We start from the raw sequence: 17,241 nt of genomic DNA on the forward strand, positions 1-17,241 counted from the left end.
AGTTTGTAGACTTAGGATTACGATATGTTACCACATTGAAGGTGACATCAAAATGATCGAAAAATATATATTTATGATCGGATAGAGACGGTTCAGTTTCATTTGGAACCTGCCAATTTCCCAGTTCATGCAAAATTCTATCAGAGCAAAGTGTTATGTCTAACACCTCCTCCCTTCCAGACCTCGCAAAAGTTGGTCGGTTTCCCACATTCAGAATATGGAGATTTGTACTACTTATGTACTCCATCAGTTCAGAGCCTCTCAGATTGATGTCTGAGCTGCCCCAAATGATGTGATGAGCATTCGCATCACTGCCGATAATGAGCGGAAGCCCATTTCTGCTACAATATGATACAACGCTTTTGAAATCATCAGAAGGAGATGATTCGTTATGCGGTAGGTATGCTGAACAATATATGTATTTTTTGTCTACGTTTCCGACAGTCAGTGAAACTGTGACAACACAGATATCGCGAGTTGTGAGCTCCGATATGAGACACGCGTCAATAGCCTTATTTGCAAGAATGCAAGCACGAGGCATTTCACGTGGGTTAGTCATGCCTGTCTTGTTGTAAGCAGTGCAGGCAGTGTTAAGTAACTTTCCAAAATAAAAGTTTCCTTTATGGAAATACGGTTCTTGAACCAATGCTATGGAAGCTTTACCTTCCTGCATGAGTCGAGATAAATTCATAGTTGCTGTACGTTTATGTTGGAGATTGACTTGTGCTATTCTAACCATTGTTGATTAGAGAACTGTACATTTCATCTCCAACACAAATTGCACAACAACTAGAGGACACCAAGCGAGTTGGGATATTAACGCATTTAGCGAGCCATATCAGGTTTAAATGGGACATGATCATTTGATTCCCACGATTTGCGAAGAAAATAATGGTCCACTGTGTCAGAGATTCGCATAACACAGCAAGGGCAAAACCCAAAACGCTCCGTGCGCGACTGGCATATTTTAGACCCTCCAGTCATTAAGTCCTCGGCACGGAACTACACCTTGACTTAGGGTCTCCTACTTTCAGTCGCCTCCTACGACATGGGAGCAGGACTCCAGTGGCTCAATTCTAGGCCGGATACCACACGGCCTTACCGCTTCCTCTCAGCAACCTTATCTTATTATCGATAGAGATTCCTGATTTCAACGAACTTGCGCCAACTAAGATAACATGGCTTGCTTACACAAAATGAGATATGCAGTAAGTTTGACATGTCTTTTCAACATTATAATAACACTAAATTTTTTTTTATTCCAGCGCATTAGGGGGGGAGGCTACAGCCCCCCTTCCCCCTTAGCCCCCCCTTGCGCACGCCAATGACCCCGTGCTTCAGTTGATCCACGCATGACAAACTCGAATCGGTGACTACACCATCGATTTCAAATTTGTGAGCGGGCATGCAGACGTGGTAGTCCTTCATAAAAAACAGAATATCACAATTCTGAGCTTAGCTGGTCAAAATATCTGTCACCGCTGAATATTTGTGCTCGGTTCTTTCGAAAACTTTTGGATACTTGGCAGGTTATCTTTGATCCGAAGAAGTACAGTTATGGTACGACCGAGTGCAGCTTTATTTCACTTGCAAATGCAAAAAGATGGGTGGATAATGTCTGGGACATAACCGGAATGTCGTGATGGCACTTGGACTGATGCTTCGAATGTAATGATAACCATAATTAATAATTCACAAACCAAGTCACAGCTCCTAAAAAGAGTCTCCTCAATATATTGGTCTTGATATACAGATATATCGAAAAAAAATCGGAAAAATGTCTTATAAGGTCATGAAATACCGAAATCTGTAGTAATTTCGAAAAAAATTCAAAATTTGGTGACAATTCTAAGAAAAAGTAATTTAGATTTTTTTAAATCGCGAGATGATACAAGATCCGACGTTTAATACATTTCGAAGACTTTTTGCATCAAAAAGAAATTAAAAACTGCCTTTCTAAATCCCAATATTTTCCAACCCAAAATAAAATCGAGGTGACACTAGATCTTGACGTTTCATGGCCATCTAAGCGATTTTACATCAAAACTACAAGCTCAATTTTTGTGACGGCGCCGGTGGTTGAGTGGTAAGCGTGACCGCCACTCATTCCAATTTGCCTGGGTTCAATTCCAGCCGAGGTCGTTGAGATTTTTCTGAGATTGAAAAAATCTGTGGTCACATCTTCCTTCGGAAGGGAAGTAAAGCCGTTGGTCCCCGGTCTATCAGTTTGGTGGATCGATATCTAGTCCAGATAGTGAAGTCACCTCTCTGGCGTCGGTAAAGAAGAAGTGATCCAACTTCTATACTTTTACTAACCAAAATATCCTCCTCCTGTGACACTTGTGGAGTGCGCAGTAGTATATACGGCGCCTGGCCGGCGCCGGTTTTGATCAATACTTTAGGATTACCAGGAGTTGTATATTGAAAGATGTTTCGCTATTCCCAAGCATAATTATCTACTTATTCTCTGTGCAACTTCAGCTACTCCAGATCGATAACGGAGTAGCAGCCCAGGGGTGGTCGCACAAGCTCAAGCTCAAAACTACAAGCTCAATTTTTGAATATTCGATGAGTTCTTGGTGTCTTTGTACAGGCGAAGATTTTCGCAGTTTGACCGCTAAGCCGACCCCTTTATCATATCTGATTGAGCTGAAATTTTGCATAAACTTCTTTCGAGGTGTCTGGTTATAAAATTCGTTGATTACTTTTTTATCATACGGGCCATTGGCACCCTATTGTGCAGTGTTCTGAATAGATGCTTACATGAAATGTACGGCTGTCAAACACGAACGAACTTCGGTGGAATCTTCTAGAAATCGGGTCTCTCGGTAATAAATATAAAGGTTGGTGAAAGGCTGAACGACAGAGACGATTAAAATCACCTAAAAACCATCAGCTAAGTAAACTGATCTACACATAAAGTCTCCCGAAAAAATGCTCCGTCCGCCGCCTTCAAACACTTAACTTCGAATGATATTAGACAAATTTGCAGCAAACTTATATTTAAAATTTCACATCACTATAGTGTTCTGTTGGTGTTTCATGCTGATGGCTTTGCCCGAAATAGGCTAAAAAAATTTATTCACTCATTCTTGTAGAATTGAGTACTTCACGGTGACGTCACAAATGAATTTATTGTTCATTTTTGACATTTCGCTTGTACTGTTTACATGAATTCTTTACGATTAGATTTGAGCGAATCTAGTCATTCACAGATTTTTCTATGTCCATGTAAACAGTATGTACAACCGAACTGTCAAGAAAAGTGAGGTTAACCATGTCAGTAAAGAACCTAATTGCTAATATTGAATCATGCCATGCATATTTGCGTTCTATCCATTTCTTAAGGAAAATACAACTGTAGATAGCTCACGTTTATAGAACCTCATTATTTATTTAGAAAATTAGCACCAGAAGAACTAATTTTAATTAAAAAATTGAAAATTACATAATTTATTTTCAACATACAATGGTGTGGATAATCAAGTTTTATTGTGAACTTGATGTCACTAACAATGAGTTGAATTCAGTGAAGCTAAGGAAAGTTAGGATTCAATTGACAACTATCGATTGCCTCAGATATAACTAAACAGAAAAATGCGACACAATGATGATACCGTCTGAGATGAGTTTTTACCAAACAAAAGTAATATTTATGTAGCTTGATTAGCTATGGATTGCGTCAAAAGTCCCAATCGTACGTCACCCGGCGGAAACATTTAATAAAATATGCTTTCTATTCCGTCGATGCACAACTAAATTGCAAGCTATGAGCGACACACCCATTTTAGGGCAACTACCTACACACCCCTCTGAAACTATTTCCCCGGAATTGAACATAAAAAAACCTAGAAAAATAATAATCTAACGGGAAGCAACACAGCGAAGAAACTGGCGCGCAAAGTGCGGCGTAAATTTTGTAAACAATAACAAAGCTAGGCGGCCATGTTTTATTACCGCTATGCCGCCGCTGCCGCCACCGCGCCGTACCGTTCGATTGCATAGCATACCCATCTTACCAACACAACCGCACGGATTTGAATTAGCCTAGTAGATGCTAGGCAAGTGATAATGTAATATGTTGCTGCTTGATGATTTTGATGATCGAGGTAGCTTCCCTGGCGAGTGTGTGCGCAAACACGCGCACACACACCACTGCGGCAAATTACAGATTTTCCAACCCGTATCACCAGAGAAGACAAATCGCGCGGGAATCCGACTTTATTTCGCATCATCAAAAGACAAACAAAAAAAAAACTCGAAGCCAGTGGCCGAGAGAAATGTGAGCATAGAAAACATAAATTACCGCCGCCGTTGTCACCACCCTCCTTTCCCAGCGGATCTACCACCCACTGAGCATCACCATCTATGCACGCGTTGGGTAGTGATACTTTTTATGCTCTGTGCTAGTACCGTGCGAACCGGTCACGGACATGCTCTCCCTCTCTCGCTCGCTCTTTCTCCTATGTACATACTCCACTCATGCGGGTCGGTTTCGGATCGGGTGGAAGAAAGTCGTGCAAAAGGGATACAATTTCATATCAACAGCAACTAGCTACCTACCCATCCAGTCAGTGTACAATGTTTTGATTCTGCGCTCGCCTAGAAGCAGGTCGTTTTGAATGTGTTGGAAGAAAATTGCGCTTCTTTTCTATCATATCGTGACTGAGTCTGTGTGAGTGTATGAATTTTTACATGTTTGTATATTTTCTTAAAACTCTATGCTGAATGTGTCCAGAGTGAGTGGGCTGAGGATGGGGAGGGAGGTTGTTTGGGTCGCATAGAAAAATAGCATAGAGAAAGCGAACGATTGAACACTCACACATTTGCGGCGATGGTAGCATGAATCTGCTGTTACCCGTCTATGAATGTGTGAGGGTCGAGAAAGGATGGCTTTTTGCAAAGCTAGCTCAGACGTACGTTCGAATGTTTTCGTTGCAATGAAAATAAGGAAAAACAAAAAACAGCATGACAAAGTTGGCTTTGTTTAGGTTGCAGTTTACCGGAACTACTGTATATGCGGAAATAAGGTCGATTCGTTTCTCTAGAGATTGTCTATTATCTGTTTGTTAAATTTTAACAAATTGATATTTTGCTGCGTAACTGAGATCCCAAGCTTGCCATCAGGCAAAACAAAATAATCATGGAGTACAATAATATATTTTTTTTTCAAATGGGCTAACTAGATATTTGTAACCTATTTTATTCTTTATTTCACTGCTTAGTGAAATTTCGCGAAAACTACACTCCGTAACAGATTAGAAGCCTACTTAGCTCTACACGAATTTATTATCGGATATTGTCAGTTCCTTTGAAAAATTGATATTTGAACCCCTCACGGGGGAATTTCGTGATTTTATTTTCTATTGGGTTTCAATTAATTTAGAAATTGTTACAACGGTTGAACGGTTCGAGTTGAATTTTTTTTAAATCGTATTTACTCTTTTAGCGCCAAAATTAAAAAAAATCGGGTTCATTATTATTATTGTTAATTGAAAAGGGATGGTTGTTTCACTTTTATATGTAGGTTTGGGGTGATTGATGTGCGTATTTAGTGTATTTTTTTATTATCCAATATAGATAAGTCATGTTGCGTAGATTTTTTTTCAGATTGTTTATCACTTTTATTGTTCCCTTTATTTTGTCATCCTTCCTACTAGAATTCTCTATGGTTATTGAATGATTCAGTTTCCTCAAACATTGGATTTAGAGCCAGAACAATGGTTTTCCGTGCTAAGAAGAGGACAGTTTCCCCGCGCCTTTTCATGCTATCTGAAACCATAACGAAATTAATTCCTCAATTACTTATGAATATTCAACCACAGCTGACCCCCTTCGACACCAAACCGTAACGCGGGTGGCATCGTGAAAACTGTAGAATAGGAGTTGAGAACAGTTCGTAGCAACATCTGATGTCGTTCCAAATATATATGATTCAAAATAGCATATTTTTGATCCGCCATCGAGATTAGTTTGCATGCCGTACATAACTGTACAAATCCCACTGTTCTCCGTTCTCAGTTCAAACCTGTATCCTGTGCCTGTAACCCTTTTTACATCAAAAAGCAAGTAATATTTTTTAGGAAAAATAAAAATATATTGAGTAAAATAGTTGGCTAAGTTGTATCTATTTTCTTACCAAAACAAGAAAATTTCTTATGCGCCTGATTTTTTACTGAACGATAATCTGTGGCCACATCGCGTATAAATCCCCCTGAATGTTCTTCTCGAGAAAGTCGACCGTACATCGTTTCAAAAATAAATGTACTGAAAATAGAAGTTCTAAAAAATATACTCTAATTTGCCGACTTATTCCGATATTCGTAATTCGAAATTAAAAATAAGCAAACTAATTCTCGAAATCAACAATGCCAAATTGGCAATATAAAATATAAAATGAAGTAAAAGAGTAAAAAGAGAAAAAATAGCGGCAAAAAATAACAAAAGAGCAAAGAAGAAAAAAAAAATCAAAGAAAAAGTGAAAAGAGAAACGAGAAACGAGAAACGAGAAACGAGAAACGAGAAACGAGAAACGAGAAACGAGAAACGAGAAACGAGAAACGAGAAACGAGAAACGAGAAACGAGAAACGAGAAACGAGAAACGAGAAACGAGAAACGAGAAACGAGAAACGAGAAACGAGAAACGAGAAACGAGAAACGAGAAACGAGAAACGAGAAACGAGAAACGAGAAACGAGAAACGAGAAACGAGAAACGAGAAACGAGAAACGAGAAACGAGAAACGAGAAACGAGAAACGAGAAACGAGAAACGAGAAACGAGAAACGAGAAACGAGAAACGAGAAACGAGAAACGAGAAACGAGAAACGAGAAACGAGAAACGAGAAACGAGAAACGAGAAACGAGAAACGAGAAACGAGAAACGAGAAACGAGAAACGAGAAACGAGAAACGAGAAACGAGAAACGAGAAACGAGAAACGAGAAACGAGAAACGAGAAACGAGAAACGAGAAACGAGAAACGAGAAACGAGAAACGAGAAACGAGAAACGAGAAACGAGAAACGAGAAACGAGAAACGAGAAACGAGAAACGAGAAACGAGAAACGAGAAACGAGAAACGAGAAACGAGAAACGAGAAACGAGAAACGAGAAACGAGAAACGAGAAACGAGAAACGAGAATCGAGAATCGAGAATCAAGAAACGAGAAACAAGAAGAGAAATCAGAAATCGGAAAATATTCATTTTAAATCTGCAATATAAAATCTGAAATCAAACAACAGAAAACGGAAATTGGAAGACCGCATTCTAAAACTGAATATCTAAAATTCAAAATTCGAAATGTATACAAAATTTCATATTTTAAGTCAAAAATTTAAGATCGAAGATCCAAATTAAAAAATCAAAATTGAACATTCAAATTCGATCTTCAAAACTCCAAATTCCAAACGTTATTCGAAATATAAAATTCGAATTTTTTTAATCGATAAACTAAATCCAGTTTGAATTTCGTAATTTAAAATACAAAATTCCAGTTCGAACTTAGTAATATGACATAAAATTTCGAGTTTGCCTTTCGCAGTTCGAAACACAATATTCAATACTCGAAAAATCTTCGAGAAATTAAGCAAGAAAAAAGTGAAAAGAGCCAAGAGAAAAGAAACATTCGAAATAAAGAAGCAAAAGAAAAAAGAAATAAGAAAGAAAGCGAAAAGAGGAAAAAGAAAAGAAAGACATAAGAGAGAAATGAAAAGAAATAAAAGAAAGTGAAAAAAGAGATGTGAAAAGAAATAAAGAAAAATCAGAAATCGGATTCTGGAACACGTAAATCTGAAATCGGATATTAAAAGGCTGAAACCAAACATTGGAGAGCGGAAATGAGCGACATAATACAAAATTTCACGTTCAAAATCGAATGTGAAAAATCGAAAATCGAAATCCCAAATTCGAAAATCGCAATTCGCAATAAAAGACTTGAATTTCCTAATTCCAAGCACTAAATCGAGTTCGAATTTTGTAATTCCAAATACAAAATTCGATATTCGAAAAAAAAAGATTGGAAAAAATAAGTATTCAGAAAAGGAAACAAAGAAAATAGGAAGAGAATAGGATAAAAGGAAAAGGGAAAAGGGAAAAGGGAAAAGGGAAAAGGGAAAAGGGAAAAGGGAAAAGGGAAAAGGGAAAAGGGAAAAGGGAAAAGGGAAAAGGGAAAAGGGAAAAGGGAAAAGGGAAAAGGGAAAAGGGAAAAGGGAAAAGGGAAAAGGGAAAAGGGAAAAGGGAAAAGGGAAAAGGGAAAAGGGAAAAGGGAAAAGGGAAAAGGGAAAAGGGAAAAGGGAAAAGGGAAAAGGGAAAAGGGAAAAGGGAAAAGGGAAAAGGGAAAAGGGAAAAGGGAAAAGGGAAAAGGGAAAAGGGAAAAGGGAAAAGGGAAAAGGGAAAAGGGAAAAGGGAAAAGGGAAAAGGGAAAAGGGAAAAGGGAAAAGGGAAAAGGAAAAGGGAAAAGGGAAAAGGGAAAAGGGAAAAGGGAAAAGGGAAAAGGGAAAAGGGAAAAGGGAAAAGGGAAAAGGGAAAAGGGAAAAGGGAAAAGGGAAAAGGGAAAAGGGAAAAGGGAAAAGGGAAAAGGGAAAAGGGAAAAGGGAAAAGGGAAAAGGGAAAAGGGAAAAGGGAAAAGGGAAAAGAAAGGGAAAAGGGAAAAGGGAAAAGGGAAAAGGGAAAAGGGAAAAGGGAAAAGGGAAAAGGGAAAAGGGAAAAGGGAAAAGGGAAAAGGGAAAAGGGAAAAGGGAAAAGGGAAAAGGGAAAAGGGAAAAGGGAAAAGGGAAAAGGGAAAAGGGAAAAGGGAAAAGGGAAAAGGGAAAAGGGAAAAGGGAAAAGGGAAAAGGGAAAAGGGAAAAGGGAAAAGGGAAAAGGGAAAAGGGAAAAGGGAAAAGGGAAAAGGGAAAAGGGAAAAGGGAAAAGGGAAAAGGGAAAAGGGAAAAGGGAAAAGGGAAAAGGGAAAAGGGAAAAGGGGAAAGGGATAAAAGAAAAGGGAAAAGGGAAATATCGAATATCGAATATCGAATATCGAATATCGAATATCGAATATCGAATATCGAATATCGAATATCGAATATCGAATATCGAATATCGAATATCGAATATCGAATATCGAATATCGAATATCGAATATCGAATATCGAATATCGAATATCGAATATCGAATATCGAATATCGAATATCGAATATCGAATATCGAATATCGAATATCGAATATCGAATATTGAATATCGAATATCGAATATCGAATATCGAATATCGAATATCGAATATCGAATATCGAATATCGAATATCGAATATCGAATATCGAATATCGAATATCGAATATCGAATATCTAATATCGAATATCGAATATCGAATATCGAATATCGAATATCGAATATCGAATATCGAATATCGAATATCGAATATCGAATATCGAATATCGAATATCGAATATCGAATATCGAATATCGAATATCGAATATCGAATATCGAATATCGAATATCGAATATCGAATATCGAATATCGAATATCGAATATCGAATATCGAATTTCGAATTTCGAATTTCGAATTTCGAATTTCGAATTTCGAATATCGAATATCGAATATCGAATATCGAATATCGAATATCGAATATCGAATATCGAATATCGAATATCGAATATCGAATATCGAATATCGAATATCGAATATCGAATATCGAATATCGAATATCGAATATCGAATATCGAATATCGAATATCGAATATCGAATATCGAATATCGAATATCGAATATCGAATATCGAATATCGAATATCGAATATCGAATATCGAATATCGATTATCGAATATCGAATATCGAATATCGAATATCGAATATCGAATATCGAATATCGAATATCGAATATCGAATATCGAATATCGAATATCGAATATCGAATATCGAATATCGAATATCGAATATCGAATATCGAATATCGAATATCGAATATCGAATATCGAATATCGAATATCGAATATCGAATATCGAATATCGAATATCGAATATCGAATATCGAATATCGAATATCGAATATCGAATATCGAATATCGAATATCGAATATCGAATATCGAATATCGAATATCGAATATCGAATATCGAATATCGAATATCGAATATCGAATATCGAATATCGAATATCGAATATCGAATATCGAATATCGAATATCGAATATCGAATATCGAATATCGAATATCGAACATCGAACATCGAACATCGAACATCGAACATCGAACATCGAACATCGAACATCGAACATCGAACATCGAACATCGAATATCGAATATCGAATATCGAATATCGAATATCGAATATCGAATATCGAATATCGAATATCGAATATCGAATATCGAATATCGAATATCGAATATCGAATATCGAATATCGAATATCGAATATCGAATATCGAATATCGAATATCGAATATCGAATATCGAATATCGAATATCGAATATCGAATATCGAATATCGAATATCGAATATCGAATATCGAATATCGAATATCGAATATCGAATATCGAATATCGAATATCGAATATCGAATATCGAATATCGAATATCGAATATCGAATATCGAATATCGAATATCGAATATCGAATATCGAATATCGAATATCGAATATCGAATATCGAATATCGAATATCGAATATCGAATATCGAATATTGAATATCGAATATCGAATATCGAATATCGAATATCGAATATCGAATATCGAATATCGAATATCGAATATCGAATATCGAATATCGAATATCGAATATCGAATATCGAATATCGAATATCGAATATCGAATATCGAATATCGAATATCGAATATCGAATATCGAATATCGAATATCGAATATCGAATATCGAATATCGAATATCGAATATCGAATATCGAATATCGAATATCGAATATCGAATATCGAATATCGAATATCGAATATCGAATATCGAATATCGAATATCGAATATCGAATATCGAATATCGAATATCGAATATCGAATATCGAATATCGAATATCGAATATCGAATATCGAATATCGAATATCGAATATCGAATATCGAATATCGAATATCGAATATCGAATATCGAATATCGAATATCGAATATCGAATATCGAATATCGAATATCGAATATCGAATATCGAATATCGAATATCGAATATCGAATATCGAATATCGAATATCGAATATCGAATATCGAATATCGAATATCGAATATCGAATATCGAATATCGAATATCGAATATCGAATATCGAATATCGAATATCGAATATCGAATATCGAATATCGAATATCGAATATCGAATATCGAATATCGAATATCGAATATCGAATATCGAATATCGAATATCGAATATCGAATATCGAATATCGAATATCGAATATCGAATATCGAATATCGAATATCGAATATCGAATATCGAATATCGAATATCGAATATCGAATATCGAATATCGAATATCGAATATCGAATATCGAATATCGAATATCGAATATCGAATATCGAATATCGAATATCGAATATCGAATATCGAATATCGAATATCGAATATCGAATATCGAATATCGAATATCGAATATCGAATATCGAATATCGAATATCGAATATCGAATATCGAATATCGAATATCGAATATCGAATATCGAATATCGAATATCGAATATCGAATATCGAATATCGAATATCGAATATCGAATATCTAATATCGAATATCGAATATCGAATATCGAATATCGAATATCGAATATCGAATATCGAATATCGAATATCGAATATCGAATATCGAATATCGAATATCGAATATCGAATATCGAATATCGAATATCGAATATCGAATATCGAATATCGAATATCGAATATCGAATATCGAATATCGAATATCGAATATCGAATATCGAATATCGAATATCGAATATCGAATATCGAATATCGAATATCGAATATCGAATATCGAATATCGAATATCGAATATCGAATATCGAATATCGAATATCGAATATCGAATATCGAATATCGAATATCGAATATCGAATATCGAATATCGAATATCGAATATCGAATATCGAATATCGAATATCGAATATCGAATATCGAATATCGAATATCGAATATCGAATATCGAATATCGAATATCGAATATCGAATATCGAATATCGAATATCGAATATCGAATATCGAATATCGAATATCGAATATCGAATATCGAATATCGAATATCGAATATCGAATATCGAATATCGAATATCGAATATCGAATATCGAATAACGAATAACGAATAACGAATATCGAATATCGAATATCGAATATCGAATATCGAATATCGAATATCGAATATCGAATATCGAATATCGAATATCGAATATCGAATATCGAATATCGAATATCGAATATCGAATATCGGATATCAAATATCAAATATCAAATATCGAATATCGAATATCGAATGTCGAATATCGAAATCAAAAAGCTGAAAGTGGCAAGTAGAAAGCAGAGACCAGAAAGCAAAAAGCAGATAGCAGAACGTAGAAAACAGATTGAAGAAAGCAAAAAGCAAAAAGCAAAAGGCAAAAAGCAAGAAGCAAAAAGCAAAAGCAAAAGCAAAAAGCAAAAAGCAAAAAGCAAAAAGCAAAAAGCAAAAAGCAAAAAGCAAAAAGCAAAAAGGAATATCGAATATCGAATATCGAATATCGAATATCGAATATCGAATATCGAATATCGAATATCGAATATCGAATATCGAATATCGAATATCGAATATCGAATATTGAATATCGAATATCGAATATCGAATATCGAATATCGAATATCGAATATCGAATATCGAATATCGAATATCGAATATCGAATATCGAATATCGAATATCGAATATCGAATATCGAATATCGAATATCGAATATCGAATATCGAATATCGAATATCGAATATCGAATATCGAATATCGAATATCGAATATCGAATATCGAATATCGAATATCGAATATCGAATATCGAATATCGAATATCGAATATCGAATATCGAATATCGAATATCGAATATCGAATATCGAATATCGAATATCGAATATCGAATATCGAATATCGAATATCGAATATCGAATATCGAATATCGAATATCGAATATCGAATATCGAATATCGAATATCGAATATCGAATATCGAATATCGAATATCGAATATCGAATATCGAATATCGAATATCGAATATCGAATATCGAATATCGAATATCGAATATCGAATATCGAATATCGAATATCGAATATCGAATATCGAATATCGAATATCGAATATCGAATATCGAATATCGAATATCGAATATCGAATATCGAATATCGAATATCGAATATCGAATATCGAATATCGAATATCGAATATCGAATATCGAATATCGAATATCGAATATCGAATATCGAATATCGAATATCGAATATCGAATATCGAATATCGAATATCGAATATCGAATATCGAATATCGAATATCGAATATCGAATATCGAATATCGAATATCGAATATCGAATATCGAATATCGAATATCGAATATCGAATATCGAATATCGAATATCGAATATCGAATATCGAATATCGAATATCGAATATCGAATATCGAATATCGAATATCGAATATCGAATATCGAATATCGAATATCGAATATCGAATATCGAATATCGAATATCGAATATCGAATATCGAATATCGAATATCGAATATCGAATATCGAATATCGAATATCGAATATCGAATATCGAATATCGAATATCGAATATCGAATATCGAATATCGAATATCGAATATCGAATATCGAATATCGAATATCGAATATCGAATATCGAATATCGAATATCGAATATCGAATATCGAATATCGAATATCGAATATCGAATATCGAATATCGAATATCGAATATCGAATATCGAATATCGAATATCGAATATCGAATATCGAATATCGAATATCGAATATCGAATATCGAATATCGAATATCGAATATCGAATATCGAATATCGAATATCGAATATCGAATAACGAATAACGAATAACGAATATCGAATATCGAATATCGAATATCGAATATCGAATATCGAATATCGAATATCGAATATCGAATATCGAATATCGAATATCGAATATCGAATATCGAATATCGAATATCGGATATCAAATATCAAATATCAAATATCGAATATCGAATATCGAATGTCGAATATCGAAATCAAAAAGCTGAAAGTGGCAAGTAGAAAGCAGAGACCAGAAAGCAAAAAGCAGATAGCAGAACGTAGAAAACAGATTGAAGAAAGCAAAAAGCAAAAAGCAAAAGGCAAAAAGCAAGAAGCAAAAAGCAAAAGCAAAAGCAAAAAGCAAAAAGCAAAAAGCAAAAAGCAAAAAGCAAAAAGCAAAAAGGAAAAAGCAAAAAGCAAAAGGCAAAAAGCAAAAAGCAAAAAGCAAAAAGCAAAAAGCAAAAAGCAAAAAGCAAAAAGCAAAAAGCAAAAAGCAAAAAGCAAAAAGCAAAAAGCAAAAAGCAAAAAGCAAAAAGCAAAAAGCAAAAAGCAAAAAGCAAAAAGCAAAAAGCAAAAAGCAAAAAGCAAAAAGCAAAAAGCAAAAAGCAAAAAGCAAAAAGCAAAAAGCAAAAAGCAAAAAGCAAAAAGCAAAAAGCAAAAAGCAAAAAGCAAAAAGCAAAAAGCAAAAAGCAAAAAGCAAAAAGCAAAAAGCAAAAAGCAAAAAGCAAAAAGCAAAAAGCAAAAAGCAAAAAGCAAAAAGCAAAAAGCAAAAAGCAAAAAGCAAAAAGCAAAAAGCAAAAAGCAAAAAGCAAAAAGCAAAAAGCAAAAAGCGAAAAAGCAAAAAGCAAGAAGCAAAAAGCCAAAAGCAAAATGCAAAAAGCAAAAAAGCAATGAACAAAAAGCAAAAAAGCAATGAGCAAAAACCAAAACCAAAAAGCAGGAAACATGAAGCAGAAGGCGGAAAGCAGAAAGTAGAAATTATAAACCAGAAATCAAGAATCGATAGTCGTGATTTGGTAGGCCACATGCATTTGTGGGAAACGTTTTGAACCATTCGCGATCAAAGGTACCCTGAACGATGAGATTCACAAAACTGAGTGCCTTCAAGAGCATAACCAAAAACCATTGTTTGGGCCTGATTTGACGTCATTCCACTATTACAAAACTGTAGCAAGGATATGTTGAAAATTTGGATGGTACGTACCGGAAACGAGGTTACAAGCTCTAACGGAGGACGTCAATCAAAAATGTTCAGCATTTTACTCAAACTCATCTAAAATATAATCGCCATATGTAAGTTGAAACGGCTGAGATCCTGTAAAACTTTGGTTTCATTCCGATAACTATAATCGATTTACAAATCGATCTAAAGTGTCACAATAATTAAGCACTCAACCTGTAATTTGTAATACGTAGTAGAGAAAGAAAACGTATTGGTCAAGATTTATTTGTATATGCGGTTCAATCAAGACATGTACAGATGATTTGTCCAGGATGCTTTCTTGCAGTGAAATAACGGTCCCGAAAAGCTAGCAAAGCGAAAATACAGTTCACCAGCCCCGTTGAAGGATTAAATATGTATCAGCGAATAATTTTACAATTCAGTTCCAACATATACGAAACATTGTAGTAATGTGATTCGATAGTGACAGCTCAACAGAAGCCGTTGTTTACTTAACAATACGAAACACTAAGAGTGAGAATGTTGAAGTGAAGAACCCCGTGTACGTTAACGATAATGCATCCGATGTAAAACAACACGATCGTCTCAATTAATAGATAGAACGGAAAGTGCTGCATGGATTCTGCCATGAAAAACGCATCCAGCGTAAAATCAATTGAACTGTGTCAAAAAAATAAATTCAATCTAGTTAATTGTTTCTTCCAAAGCTCCTATAAGCTACGTGTTTTGATTGATCCCATTTAGGGTAATTAGGTTTTACATCAACCGACATAACCCCACAAAATGAGTTGGATGAACTTCGTTTGACAATTCTCGGTGGTTTGTTTCCATTGGAGTAACGTGAGCTCGAATGTAACAGATGAGCACCCGTTGCACTCGCACTCCCGTAACTGACAAAGCAAACAAACCACCGAGAATTGGGTTCTTTAGTGACACGGTTAACCTCACTTTTTTGACAGTTCACTTGTACTGTTTACATGGACTTATAAAAATTTTGTGAACGACTAGATTCGCTCGAAGCAAATCGCAAAGATTTTTTCTAAGTCCATGTAAACAGTACAAGCGAACTGTCAAACATCAACACTCGAATTCATTTGTGACGTCAGCGTAAAGTATTCAATTGTCAAACATGAACTTCATTCATTCATTCATCTTGAAGACCTCAATTGAATACTTTAAGGTGACGTCACAAATGAACTGAGCGTTCATTTTTGACAGTTCGCTTGTACTGTTTACATGGACTTAGAAAAATTCTTTACGATTTGCTTCGAGCGAATCTAGTCGTCCATAAATTTTTCTAAGTCCATGTAAACAGTACAATCGAACTGTCAAGAAAAGTGAGGTTAACTGTTTCAGTAAATAACCTAATTCTCGGTAGTTTGTTTACTCTGTCAGTTGCGTGAGTTCGAGTGCAACGGGTGCTCATCAATTTCATTCGAATTCACGTAACTCTAATGTAAACAAACCACCAAGAATTGTCAAACGAAGTTCATCCAACTCATTTTGTAGGGTTATGTCGGTTGGTGTAAAACCTACTGGATTCGTCATTGCAAACGAGCAAACGAGGCCTACTTAGCAGTAATTTGACTGTGCATGTCGGAAAAACATCCAACGTAGAAAACCATAATTTTGCTTAAATAATATGGTTTTCCGGCTAGTTAATGTATCGCCACCAACAAAAAAAACATGAACCTCAAGTTGAGGAACCAAATTACCCAAAAAAAACGAACAAGTTCATATCAACACCCAACCGTGCTACCTTCAGTTCCACTGTGTAAACAGTGCCAATCCTCAGCATAACAGTGCGCGCCGGGTGTAAACAACAACGCTGAAAAGCTTCACTCCTAGTTGTTGTTGTTTTTTTTCGAGCGATCATGTAAATATACACATGATGGTGAAATCTAGCCCCGGCCCCATCGCATCGCCTTTCAGCCCCCCCCCGGCTCGCTGCTCGCTCCTCCATACCACTGTCACACCGTGCGCCCATTTGCTGGCTGGCTGCATAATCCACCCATCATCAGGGGCGAAATTATGCTGGGGAAAAATGCATACTCGGCAAGGGTCAAGT

At 35.5% G+C, this 17,241-nt stretch overlaps 2 protein-coding genes across 2 annotated transcripts; both read left to right on the forward strand.

The window, feature by feature from the left end:
• Window positions 1-6,459: 6,459 nt before the first annotated feature.
• On the forward strand, window positions 6,460-7,840 carry LOC131680924 (uncharacterized; the record flags this gene model as incomplete). The annotated part of the gene is made up of 3 exons (XM_058961640.1): window positions 6,460-6,522; window positions 7,637-7,725; window positions 7,810-7,840. Coding segments are annotated over 3 exons (183 nt in total), but the record flags the coding sequence as incomplete, so codon positions are not given.
• A 6,517-nt stretch (window positions 7,841-14,357) lies between these two features.
• Window positions 14,358-14,906, forward strand: LOC131680925 (late histone H1-like; the record flags this gene model as incomplete). Its single annotated transcript, XM_058961641.1, has 2 exons — window positions 14,358-14,468; window positions 14,829-14,906. Coding segments are annotated over 2 exons (189 nt in total), but the record flags the coding sequence as incomplete, so codon positions are not given.
• Between the last annotated feature and the right edge of the window lie 2,335 nt (window positions 14,907-17,241).

This window comes from Topomyia yanbarensis, chromosome 2 (genome assembly GCF_030247195.1).
Source record: "Topomyia yanbarensis strain Yona2022 chromosome 2, ASM3024719v1, whole genome shotgun sequence".
NCBI lineage: Eukaryota > Metazoa > Arthropoda > Insecta > Diptera > Culicidae > Topomyia > Topomyia yanbarensis.